The 11,401-nt window shown below is 43.8% G+C and overlaps 1 protein-coding gene across 6 annotated transcripts in view; it reads right to left on the reverse strand.

Moving 5' to 3' along the window:
• The window catches only part of DCLK2 (doublecortin like kinase 2), a 179,657-nt gene extending 168,783 nt beyond the window's left edge, over positions 1–10,874 (reverse strand). For 3 of the 6 annotated variants that reach the window (XR_004228875.1, XR_004228874.1, XM_023227447.3), the window contains exon 1: positions 9,638–10,874. Coding sequence is in view for 4 of the 6 variants with exons in the window: in XM_023227447.3 (XP_023083215.1) it covers positions 9,638–10,058 (421 nt within the window). In the remaining 2 variants the exon portion in view is untranslated. The remainder of the gene's footprint in view (positions 1–9,637) is intronic. The other 3 variants (XM_023227460.3, XM_031935313.1, XM_023227457.3) reach the window with 2 other exon arrangements.
• Between the last annotated feature and the right edge of the window lie 527 nt (positions 10,875–11,401).

Consider the following 11,401-nt stretch of genomic DNA (forward strand, 5'->3'; position numbering starts at 1 on the left):
ACTGAGAAAGAGAAACTTTCAAACTAAAATGTGGCCACATAATATTCGTAAATAAACAGGGCATAGCACATATAGGGTCAGTCCTTCAACTGGTGCATTTAAACAGAGGTAAAACTTTCCTCCAGAGTTTCCTCAGCTTCTGAAGGCCTTTGCTGAACACTCTCCTCCTTAATCTCTTACTCCTTTCTCCACTGTGCCTTTATTTTAATCCTGCTGTGAGTCTGAGGAAAGCTTAGCCCTCAGTTTTCAGCAAGTGATTGATAATGATGGTAACTCAAAAGTTTCAGCACAAGTGATAAAGAATTCAGAAACCAGATGTTCATACCAAAAAAGAGGTGATGGTGTTTAGAGGAAGAGAGAGAAGGGGAAATACAGGTTGGGTATTCCTTATCCAAAATGCTTGGACAAGAAAGGTTTCAGATTGCAGATTTTTTTCAGATTTTGGAATATCTGCATTACCCTATGAGTATCATGCTAGTATTACTGATGTTTTCCACAGTATCTTTACACCACAGAACAGAGAATAAGCAACAAAGCAAAACAGTGAGTAATGTACATAGGTCTTAATCTCAGGTAGAGCATTGTGGAGATGCTGCCACTGGTGCAGCCTGCCTGCACATGTGCCATTTTATTACTCCTTGTGGGTGTACTTTCATGGGGGAAGTGGGCATGCACAGAAAATATTTATCACAGCTGAAAGGGGCTGGAATGATCATTCCCCCCCTTGGGGAGGCTGAATAAACTACATGTTGTGCACCTGCATTGTGACTGCAACCTGTCACATGAGGTTAAGTATGGAATTTTCCACTTGTGGTATCACATTAGCACTCAAAAAGTTTCAGATTTTAGAGCATTTTGGACTTTCAGATGAGGGACACTCAACCTGTTGTAAAGCATGACCATAGTCTCAAAACATCTGAAGGGTGTAGTGGCTTGCACCTGTAATCCCAGTTAATCAGGAGACCATGGCAAGAGGATTGCTAGAGGCCAGGAGGCCAGCGTGGGCAACAAAGACTCTGTCTCTAGTTATAAAATATAAAAAGAATTTTAAAAGGAAAAAGAAAAATCTGAAGGCTGCCATATATAACCAGGATGAGACTGAAGTAGCTCTAGAAGTAGAGGAAGAAGTTATAAGGACACCCATTAAGAAAAAAAAAAAAAAAAAGCTGAGGACTACCACCATTTGTCAAGCAGCCACTGCATGCCAGGACTCTGCTAAATGTTTAAATACGTTGTAAAATTTAAGTAGAACGTTCCAGAAACTGGCTTTGATCACTAAATTAATGAGAGACAAGTTCACACTGGGCTATTTCTCAAGTTCTCCCACACAGGCTTAATGAACAACAATATAACCAGTAATACGTTTCTAGAACCCCCTTTTTCTTGATTCTTCAGCAGACAAGGCAAAATACTATTAAGTAAAGAGACCAAGATGATAAGCAAGGGCATTAGGGGAGAGACTCTCAATGACTGCCTTTGAGAAATAACTGCATCTGTTGGGGCTCAGAAAACAATACTCCAACACGAAGGCCTCAGTAGCATCCTCAGAGGCAAACATTTTTCTCTGACCTTCTCCCGCCCTCCTGGCTGTTAGTTCCATTCTCCTCCAAAGCTAGCCATAAAAACTAGAATCCCTCTTCTCCAAGGAAGGTCATAGAAATCCGAACCCTTTTCCCCCAAAACCAGTCACGAAAAATATTACTCTAATTTCTCCCTCACTTCGTATGTAAAAAATGGCTACAAATAAATGATTTGACCTACCTGGTCTGACTGTAGGTCACAAGACCCCCATTCCAGAGAGGGTCCTGCCCCACACTCAGAAGAAAGGAATGTTGTTCACAGAGGCCAGGAAGAATCTAGACAGACAGGCCTTGCTGGGTGTCCCAATTCAGTCTATTAACATTAAGTCATGCCCTTTTGTCCAATCATACTTCTACATGGCTGTCCATACTTTGTTGAACTTAGGCATAAAAATGGACAACTTCCCCTATACCTTTGGGTCTTAATTCTGAAGGCTCCTGTGTATACATGTGAAATAAATTTGCATGCCTTTTCTTCTATTAATCTGTCTCATCTCAGTGATTTTCAGGAAACCTCCCTGGCCTCCACACACTGCTATTTCAAAAGTTAACAAAGTAATCTGAAGTTTTAAAAACGTATAGTGAAGGAAGAGATCAACGACAATATTTTAAAACATCTATTGTGAACATTTTGCACTTTGGTTGCAAGTGATTATAATTTAACAAACAAACCAAAGGTAACAGAGGAGGTCAAAATTGCAGGTTATTTTAGTTCCTTAGTTTGAAATGTTAGTAAATGTTATAGTGTAATGAAAAGTCCTTAGGGCGATCTCTCCAAACCAGTATTTTCCCATCCCTTCAGCATATAAGGAAAAGCTTCTGACAAATTACAATATAATGACTTCTCCTTTAGGCTGTTGAAAACGCAACAAATAGGACAAAATATCCCAGGGATTAGGATCGAATTATAACATGTTTTAAGGAATAAAAGAGTATTCATTTAAGCTCCTGACTTTATTTCTGACTCACAAAATTAAAAAATTAAGATTGTGTTAAAATTAAGTAAGAAAAATTTGGCAAAAACAATTGCTTAAAATGAGAATGCTAACGATGAACACAACTAAGCCTTAGCTATGGCAGAGAACTCTCGTAGACACTGAAAACATTAGGGGGCTTAGAATAATCCTGGGATTTAAACACATAACAAGAAATAAATATGTAAGAATCTGGTTGTGATAGCTGTCCAAAGAGAAAACTCAAGTCAGGCATCTCAGATACTAGTGAAATTGATAAATTCTTGGGACATAAATATACTGCATCATTTTTCTTGAAGAAAAATATATTAAAAATTGAAACACAAAGGGGCAAGGAATATTTGCCTTTAACATGAACTTGTGCTAACTCCATAAATCTGGCTGTCTAACTGGCTATCTTAATAAATAAAGATTTTTAAAAGCATCTATATCGACCTATACCCAACTATTAAAACATCTTAAATAGGGCACAAAAATAAAATTAATTCAAAAAACATCACATTCCAGAAGCATTTGTTGCATGGGATAAAGGGATAAACAAGACAATTGTGGTCCCAACTCCTGTTGGGTTTGTCATTTTCCCTTTCATGAGGATAGTCTATGGAAAAGATCCTCCTGTATGTTACTGAGGTGTTTTAAGAACTCCATCTAAATCTGGGTAACTACATCTGATCAAGTACCCAGCCAACTTTCAGAGAGAGACATGGAGCCAGATACAGCCAAGATCATTTCTCTTTCCCACCCTTAGAAGCATTTCCCAAGATCACTGAACTTTAGAGGCAAAAGAAGACTGTATTAGTCTGTTCAAGTTGCTGTAACAAAACACAAAAAACGAGTGACTTATAAACAGAAATCAATTTCTCACAGTTCTGGAGGTGAGGACATCAAAGATCAAGGTGTTGACAGATATGGTGTGCAGTGAGGGCTCCTGGTTCACTCATAGTGACTTCTCACTACATCCTCAGATGGTAGAAGGGGCAAACAAGCTCTCTTGGGACTCTTTGGGCACTAATCCAGCCTATGAAGTCTCTGCCTTTATGATTTATTCACCTTCTGCTATGGGTTGAACATATCTCCCAAGCTTCATGTGTTGGAAATTTAATTGCCATTGTAACAATATTAACAAGTGAGGCCTGAAGAGGTGATTAGATCATGAGGGTACCACCCTCATGAATGGATTAAGGCTGTTATTGTGGGAGTGGGTTAGTTATAAAAGAAGGGAATTCAACCCCATTTCCTCTCTCTATATCCTACCTTTGCTTTCACCTTCCAACTTTCCACCATGGGATGACCCTCAACAGATGCCAGTGCCATGCCTTGGACTTTCTAGCTTCTAGAACTAGAAAATACATTTATTTTCTTTATAACTTACCTAGTCTGTGGTATTCTGTTATAGCAACAGAAAATGAACCAAGACACCTCCCAAAGTCCCCACCAACATAATGGACTCCATTTCCTCTCAGGTGGTAGAAAGCAGTAGTTAAGAATACAGAAGTTCAGAAGCAAGGAAGAAAGCACTCAAGTGCCAGCTCTACCTCTTACCTTGGTACAATCCAGCCATTTCTTTACCCTCTCTGAGTCTCAGCTTCCCCATCTGTAAAATGGGGACAACAATGCAGCCAAATTTCAGAGGGTATTACAGGGGTTAAATGAAACATGTAAAGTACCTCACACAGTGACTGCTCATAAAACATCTAGTAAATGGTAGCAATGCAGAGAAAAAAAGCATCTCTAATCCTTAGGTAATGGTTTACTTTACGAATAGAAGACATAAAAACACAGATGCAGTGGTAGTATGGGCAGGCAGGGATACAGAAAAAAGACCTAGCCAGGTGGTACACACCCTGTAGCAACTCCACTCAGCCTCACGAACAATGAAGAAAGCAGTTAGATGATCACTGCCCAACAGAATCTAGTTTCCTTTATTTCATATCACAGGACCATAAAATACCCTTTTCCATAGTTTAAAAACTCACGAGATATTAATCTTGTCTCATAACTTTCAGAGTATCACTGTGTCATACTCTAATCTCATAAATGCTCTCCCACATATCCCCTTTCCTTCCCCAACCTTTTAGGATTCATTTATTCTTTAAGTGAAAATGTTCCTCTTACCTCTGGAAAGAGCTTCTTACACAGCTATATTATAGCACATCTTATTTTCCTTGTTTTTAAGGAAATGAGATGGGACAATCAGATTTATAGAAGAGGATGTTATGGAAGAGTCATTCCCTCCAAAATGGTTAGCACAGAATTTCCCCCCAAATTATATGTTTATCTAAAATGTAATCCAGTTTTCCAAAAAAATGTATTTTACCAAATATCTAGGAATCCCATTAAAGCTTAATTCATACAAAACTTCCCTTGACAACTAAGGGACTTAGAGGTAAAATCATTGTCTGGGTTATTTAATCAATGAATGGACTGTATTTAAGATCCCTGACCACAGGCTTCTCTCAGTTGAGTGCAAAAACAGATCCAATAGATCATGAGACTCAAAGCTAAGGGTTATAATAGAAGTAAAGAAAAATGCTGTAAGCAGAGGAAAGAGTTATAAACTTGACCTCAGGCCTTGGCTCCAATGTCTGTTCCTCTAGGAAGCCATCCCCATCACCCCGGCCAGTATGGCCATCCTGCCCCATGTCATCACTTCATTTACAGCACTTTACCTGAAGCCATCTCATGTGTGTGTATGTTTACTATCTCTCTCCTAGGAGAACATGCATTTTTTGAAGGAAGAGACCGTAAGCTTGTGGCCATGTCTGGGATATAGTATGCCCTCAACTAACCACTTGAGACCAGCTGCACAGAGAAGTGGGAAGAGATTTCATAGGTGCTATCTGAAGTGGGCCTTTAGGAATCCAAGGGTTTCGCAGGTAAAGAAAGTTTTGCACACCTAAGATTCAATACTAACTTTCCAAGTCCAATCACCACGTATGACTTTCGTGTGCACCATTTTTGACTCCTATGTGCAAATACCTGATAACTCACGAGTTTATTTCCTTCTTACTGTAATAAGTTCCACAGTTTCTATTATTATAAAATTTATTTTTCAGGAAAAAACAACTAAGTATAATCTAGGTTCTTATGGAAATTCATTTTTACTTAAAATCTCTCAGAAACATATTTTGGTTTATTTAACACTTTCAAAGACCTGACCTAACAAAACAAATGAAGTAGATAGGTTTGGTAGGAGGACCTCAAACTTCATGTGCTTGATTTCTTTAGAATCTTATTTTTCTTAAATGTTCAAGTTAACTTCATGAAGGAATGAAAGTATCATTATCAAAATAACCAAAATTCTCTCATATGCCAAAAAACAATCAGTTTATTGTTTATGAAGGGATAAAAGGCAGAAATAACAAAATGATATTTTACTTTGGAATGAGAGAGCAGACATAGGTAGCTCTTAATACCTTCGACTCTTGGCAAGCACACCCCATTCTGTGATTGGTATCTGGACATGTAAAGCCTCATCAATTTTCTGGAAGATGGATTCTGGCTAGGGAAAGGCAGCCCAGGCCATCATATGCTCCACCAATAACCCCTCAGATAAGAAGGGTACATACACATTTTTAAACCAGAAGAGACCTAACTTAGAGAGGTGGTCTGCCAACTTCTCATTCCAGAGAAAAGGACACCAAGGCCAGGGAAGTGAGGTGAAATTTTTCTCAAATCTAGTCAGAACTCAGGAATCCTGACTTGATCAGGCATTTTTTTCCTACTGTCCTTGGTTATATCTCTTTAGGTCATTAAAACTTTACAAATATTTCAAAATGCTCAGGAGAGAAGACAAACGCTCAGAAGGAGAGAAGACACATGGAATGGAACTAAGACTAGAAATTCTGAATCAGTCCCTAATAAGAAAGCCGAAGAACAAGTCATCTGGACAGCCTCTGTTGGGTATTACAGATACTGAGCTCAGCAGGCTCACAGACTAAGACAGTTCAAGTAATTTTCCCAATATTGATTAAGAGCCACAGTCCTGCAGGAAGAGGTCCCCCATTTAGTTTTAAATAATAAACAGGATTACAGGACTGCACAGCATCAACTCTAACTTAATCCAGCAAGGGTGGATAAATCAATAAATTGAAGATGCTTGTTGGTTTAGGGTAGTGCTGGAGGACTGCCAGCTCACACTAGAACAGCTTTTAGTCTCCAGAGACTCTCAAGGTCAAGGGCAGAAGAAAAAATAATTTGGGCCATGCAAATATCTTTTGTCATCTGAGTTCAACAAGATTGGGGCTCTGAATGCATGCTCATGTCCTACTGTTTTGAGTCATCACTCTCTATTCTTCACTCAAGACATTTCAGAAAAAGCATACCTTCTAAACTACAAGTTTCATGGGATCGAAGAAGCAGAGCCTAGTTGAACATAATGCTGTAAAATCCTGCCTGAGAGAGCTTTATTAAAAATAATCAACCAAAACAAAATAAAGCAGTCAATTTTGATAATGTGGCGAATATATCACAGACCTATTTTTACTAATGCAAGTAACTTCACGGATAGTTACATGAAAAATCTGAGCACACAATTTTAAATAAAAGTTGAAACTATTTACATTCTGGAATGATTGACAGCAAGCATTAGTGACTATTTTTCTTTTTTCTTTCTTTCTTTTTTTTTTTTTTTAATTGAGACAGAGTATTGCTCCATCGCCCAGACTGGAGTGCAGTGGCGTGATCTCGGCTCACTGCAATCTCTGCCTCCTGGGTTCAAGCAATTCTCCCGTCTCAGCCTCCTGAGTAGCTGGGACTACAGGCGCCTGCCGCCACACCCGGCTAATTTTTGTATTTTTTGTTTTTTAAGTAGAGATGGGGTTTCACCTTGTTTGTCAGGCTGGTCTCAAACTCCTGACCTCAGGTGATCCACCTGCCTCAGTCTCCCAAAGGGCTGGGATTACAGACATGAGCTACTGCACCTATATTTTTCTTTTAAAAAAAAAATGCATTACGATGGAGTATTCTACTAATTTGGGGGGAAATTCAAGAATTAAAGACCCATTGTCAGAGAAATTCCATATGACAAAAAAAGTGCCCAAGTTTTCTTCTCTTGCAGTAATATTATATTAAAAACTTCTTCAAACAAGTGGAAAAAGCCATAAAAAAATTTTGGCTGTGCAAATATTTGTTATATTATTTATCATATTTTGGTATGATTTGGACTCCGTAGATAATATTTTTTCCAAATTCCCATCCACTAAAAATCAGTGAATGATTCGAAGGAAAACTGTTAACAGTCAATTTGTAGTTGAAACTACAATTGCAGAATTAGACCTAGTGGCCATGCACGCTGTGGGCGGTAAAAGACACAATCTATACTATGTACTCCTATTAATGGACATGCATAATGTCCATCTAATCATCTCTCCTATAATGAGATTCATCTTTACATTATGTCAATTTTACATAGTAAATCCATTGTTAAAATTTCTTTAGAAAAGGATATTAACATTGTTGACCCTTAAGAAACCATACCAGGAACCGTATCCCAAGGGCATGTTGAGTAACAAGTGCTTAAGCAAACAGGCACTGCCTTGATCCTGTAAATCTGATCTTGGGTCATTCAAAAAATTGGTGACTCGGTTTTAAAATAGCTAGGCAAATATTACTTGTAAGTGTTTAACATGATTAAGAAAAGCAAACAAGGCCCTTTGAACATTGTATCTTCCTTTTTTATACTTCTCCAGCTCTCCCCTTACCTCAAGAAGTCCTTAAAACCAAACCTCACAACTGACTGACAGAACAGGTGAAGTCACAAGCACACATGTAGACTGAAGAGACAATTTAATTTTGGCTGGGTTGCCATCTAGTAGATGCTGCAGGCACTGTGAGGCAAGGCATGCTCCCTAAGTTTCCTCATCTATAAAATGGAGATAATGTCTTCAGGACAGAAAAGCATGCTGAGATAATATAAGAAAAACCTTTGGCTTGATGTTCAGCTTCCTCTCCCTGCCAAGCTATTGCTGTGACTACATGGAATGTGCCATTTGCATTAAGAAAGATGCACAAGAGCGGAGCGTATGTAAACACGCAGTCAGCACATACTTGGGTTCTGCCTGGTCTTTCTGGGTGTTATTTAGAACTGGAAACAGGTTCTAGACTACTGATAATGCCTTTTCTACCTGAAAAGGATGAGACATAAGTATTGCAGGAATTCAAGGATGACCCAACATACAGTCAAGCAGTCCCTTTGACCGAGGCACGGTTGACACAGCAGAATGACTAATCTATGATGAGGCCCCACTGCTGAATCCAATAGCCTCTATCATTCTAATTAGCTACTCTTACTAGAGGATAAGGCAGGAGAGATTGACCTTGATTTACCTTTTTTCCAACCACATGTGGAAAACCCTTTAGAACAGTGATTGTTAACTATGGTTCCACATTAGAATCATCTGGGTGGTGGGGGCTTTGGAGACTCCAGACGCCGAACCCACACCCTACACCCAACCAATTTAATCAGGATATCTGAAGGTTGGGGGATCAGGGTCCCATATTTTGAAGTCCCCAGTCCCCTTGGAAGATGAAGCCAAGGTTGAGACCCGCTGACTAGGATCATCCCTCTTCACCTCAAGTAACTTCTGCTGCAAGGCAAACTAGGAAAGCCAACCTAGAGCATTTCACAACCACAGCTTCTGACAGCAGTCACGACAGGACCCCGAAAACTGGAACATGACAGCTGCCTGCACCAGGGTCCACACCGAGGGTCCAACAGAGCTTATCAGTGGGGGATTACCCAGCTCCCCATGGGAGAACCATTTTCTCAAACATTTTGCACTTCAATACAAGTAAATTCAACAATCTTAGGACATGCCACCAGTGCCTCAATCGGCCTCTGACCATCAGGAAATTTTTCCCTTCTTTAAGAAACAGATCTCTTGGGAAGGAAAGTCAGAGTGTATGTGGGCACCCCACCGCCCCCCAACCCCCACCTCCAGCCAATCTCTAGAAAAGCAGACAGAAGCATCAATTCCCGTGCCACTTGGAAAGCACCCCGCAGGCTCCCCGCTGCGCGGGCCCGGGCCCACTGCACCTGCCGGCGCTCCGCCGCACCTGCCGTGCGACGCCCTCCCCTCCTACCTTCCAGCAGCTCGTCCAGGCTGGTGACCTTCCGGCTGCCGTCGATGGTGTAGATAGTGCGGACACCCTGGGGCAGGTTCACGTTGTCCGACAGGGAGCGGGTGAGCTCTATGAGGAGCGCATCGAAGGACCGGAAGCGGTCACTGGAGATGGCAAACACCAGGCCCTTGAAGTAGCGGTCCCCGTTCCGGTAGAAGCGCGCCTTCTTGGCCTTCTTCTCCGAGCTGAGGGCCTGCAGGGTCCGCGTGCGGTAGAAGCTGCAGTGGGCACTGTGCGCCGGGCTGGGGATGAGCCCGTTCCCCTTGGGGCCAGAGCTGCTGCTGCCCCCGGAGGAGCTGGGGGCCCCTCTCCGCGACCCCGGCCGCGGCCTTTTGTCCCGTTCCTCAAAGTGCTCCAGCTCGATACTCCTGGTGCTGGCCATCGCGGCTGCTCCTAGGGCTCACCGCAAAAAGACGTTCTGGGCTGACTAAGGGTGTGAGCGCCGGTGCAGGGACGTCTGATCGCGAGGGCCCTTAACGCGCCGGGACACCTGGCTCTGGCATCCCGCCCTCTCCGCGCAGGTGGGGCCGAGGAGCCGCGGAGGTGCTGACCCGCCCGCGCCCTCAGCTAAAAGTGGCCGCAGCGCCAAGCTGCCCAGCTCATTGTCCAGCGCGGCTCGCTCCGTGCCTCCCGCCCGCCGGGGAGCCCCACGCCCCCGCAAGCGCCTCCTCCACCCGGCCACGCCTCACAAGTCCCGCTCGGGAGCCGGCGGGGAGAGGCAAAGTTGGGCCGCCCGAGGCGCGCGCCGGGCCCGCGGGCGCACACAAAGCTCGGGCGTCCGCGGAGCGCTCCCAGGAGCGCAGAAGCGAGGGAGGGACGGAGGAAGGAAGGAAGGGTGGGGCGGGGCGCGGAGCGTGGGAGAGGCCCCCGGGGGAGTCGCGCGGCCCCCAGCTCGGGGTGCAGCGCCGCCACCTCGGCCGCGCCCGGATCCCGCCCGTTCGGGGCTGAGAGGGCCGAGCCTGGCCCCTTCCTTCCCCAGAGCGCGGCCCTAGCGGGAAATAATGCAGCCCGCCTCCCACGCAGCCGTCAGGCCCGGCCCACCGGCGAGCATCCGCGCTCTGGCCTCCCTCCGCCGCCCGCCGGCTGTCAGCGCTGGAGGAGGCTTCCCGGCCCCGGGGATGCCAAACCGCGGAGAGAGGGAGGAGGAGGCGGAGGAGGGGGCCGAGCGCCGGCGCGGGAGGAGCGGCTCCTGCGGGTCCCGGGCAGCCCCGCCCGCCTGACGGCTCCTGCACGGCGCCGCGCGCTAATGGGCGCAGCCGCAGCGCGCGCTCCTCCGCCTGGGAAACGTAACCGCGCAGGCCAAAAACTACAAAGGAAGGAGATTCAAGGGCAGGGAGCACATCCTCAGCCAGCCTCCTGGTGAGGACCCCAGGCCAAACTACCGCAGAAAACCGAAGCCCAGCATCGGCTTGGGGCACACTATTTATTTTTTTTAAAAAGCAGATATGTTGCTTTATTAGAAAATCCTTTGAGAAAACAGCCTCCACTGTTCCCATTGCAGATTCGCTAATATGGTACGTTCAGTAACTTTGAATGAATGATGAGAAGTTATTGGGTGGTAGGGGGGTTATGTAATCAACGAATATTTATCGAGAGCGTACCATGTGTCAGGCATTGTTTCTGTCACTGGGATGCACTAACAAAGGAAAAAGACATTCTGAACCCACTCCCCCACCCGCATATTTAATGTTGTCAATTAAAGCTTCTTAAGAGGCCTGTCATTTG

The sequence above is a fragment of the Piliocolobus tephrosceles genome, chromosome 3 (assembly GCF_002776525.5).
Source record: "Piliocolobus tephrosceles isolate RC106 chromosome 3, ASM277652v3, whole genome shotgun sequence".
NCBI classification, from domain to species: Eukaryota; Metazoa; Chordata; class Mammalia; order Primates; family Cercopithecidae; genus Piliocolobus; species Piliocolobus tephrosceles.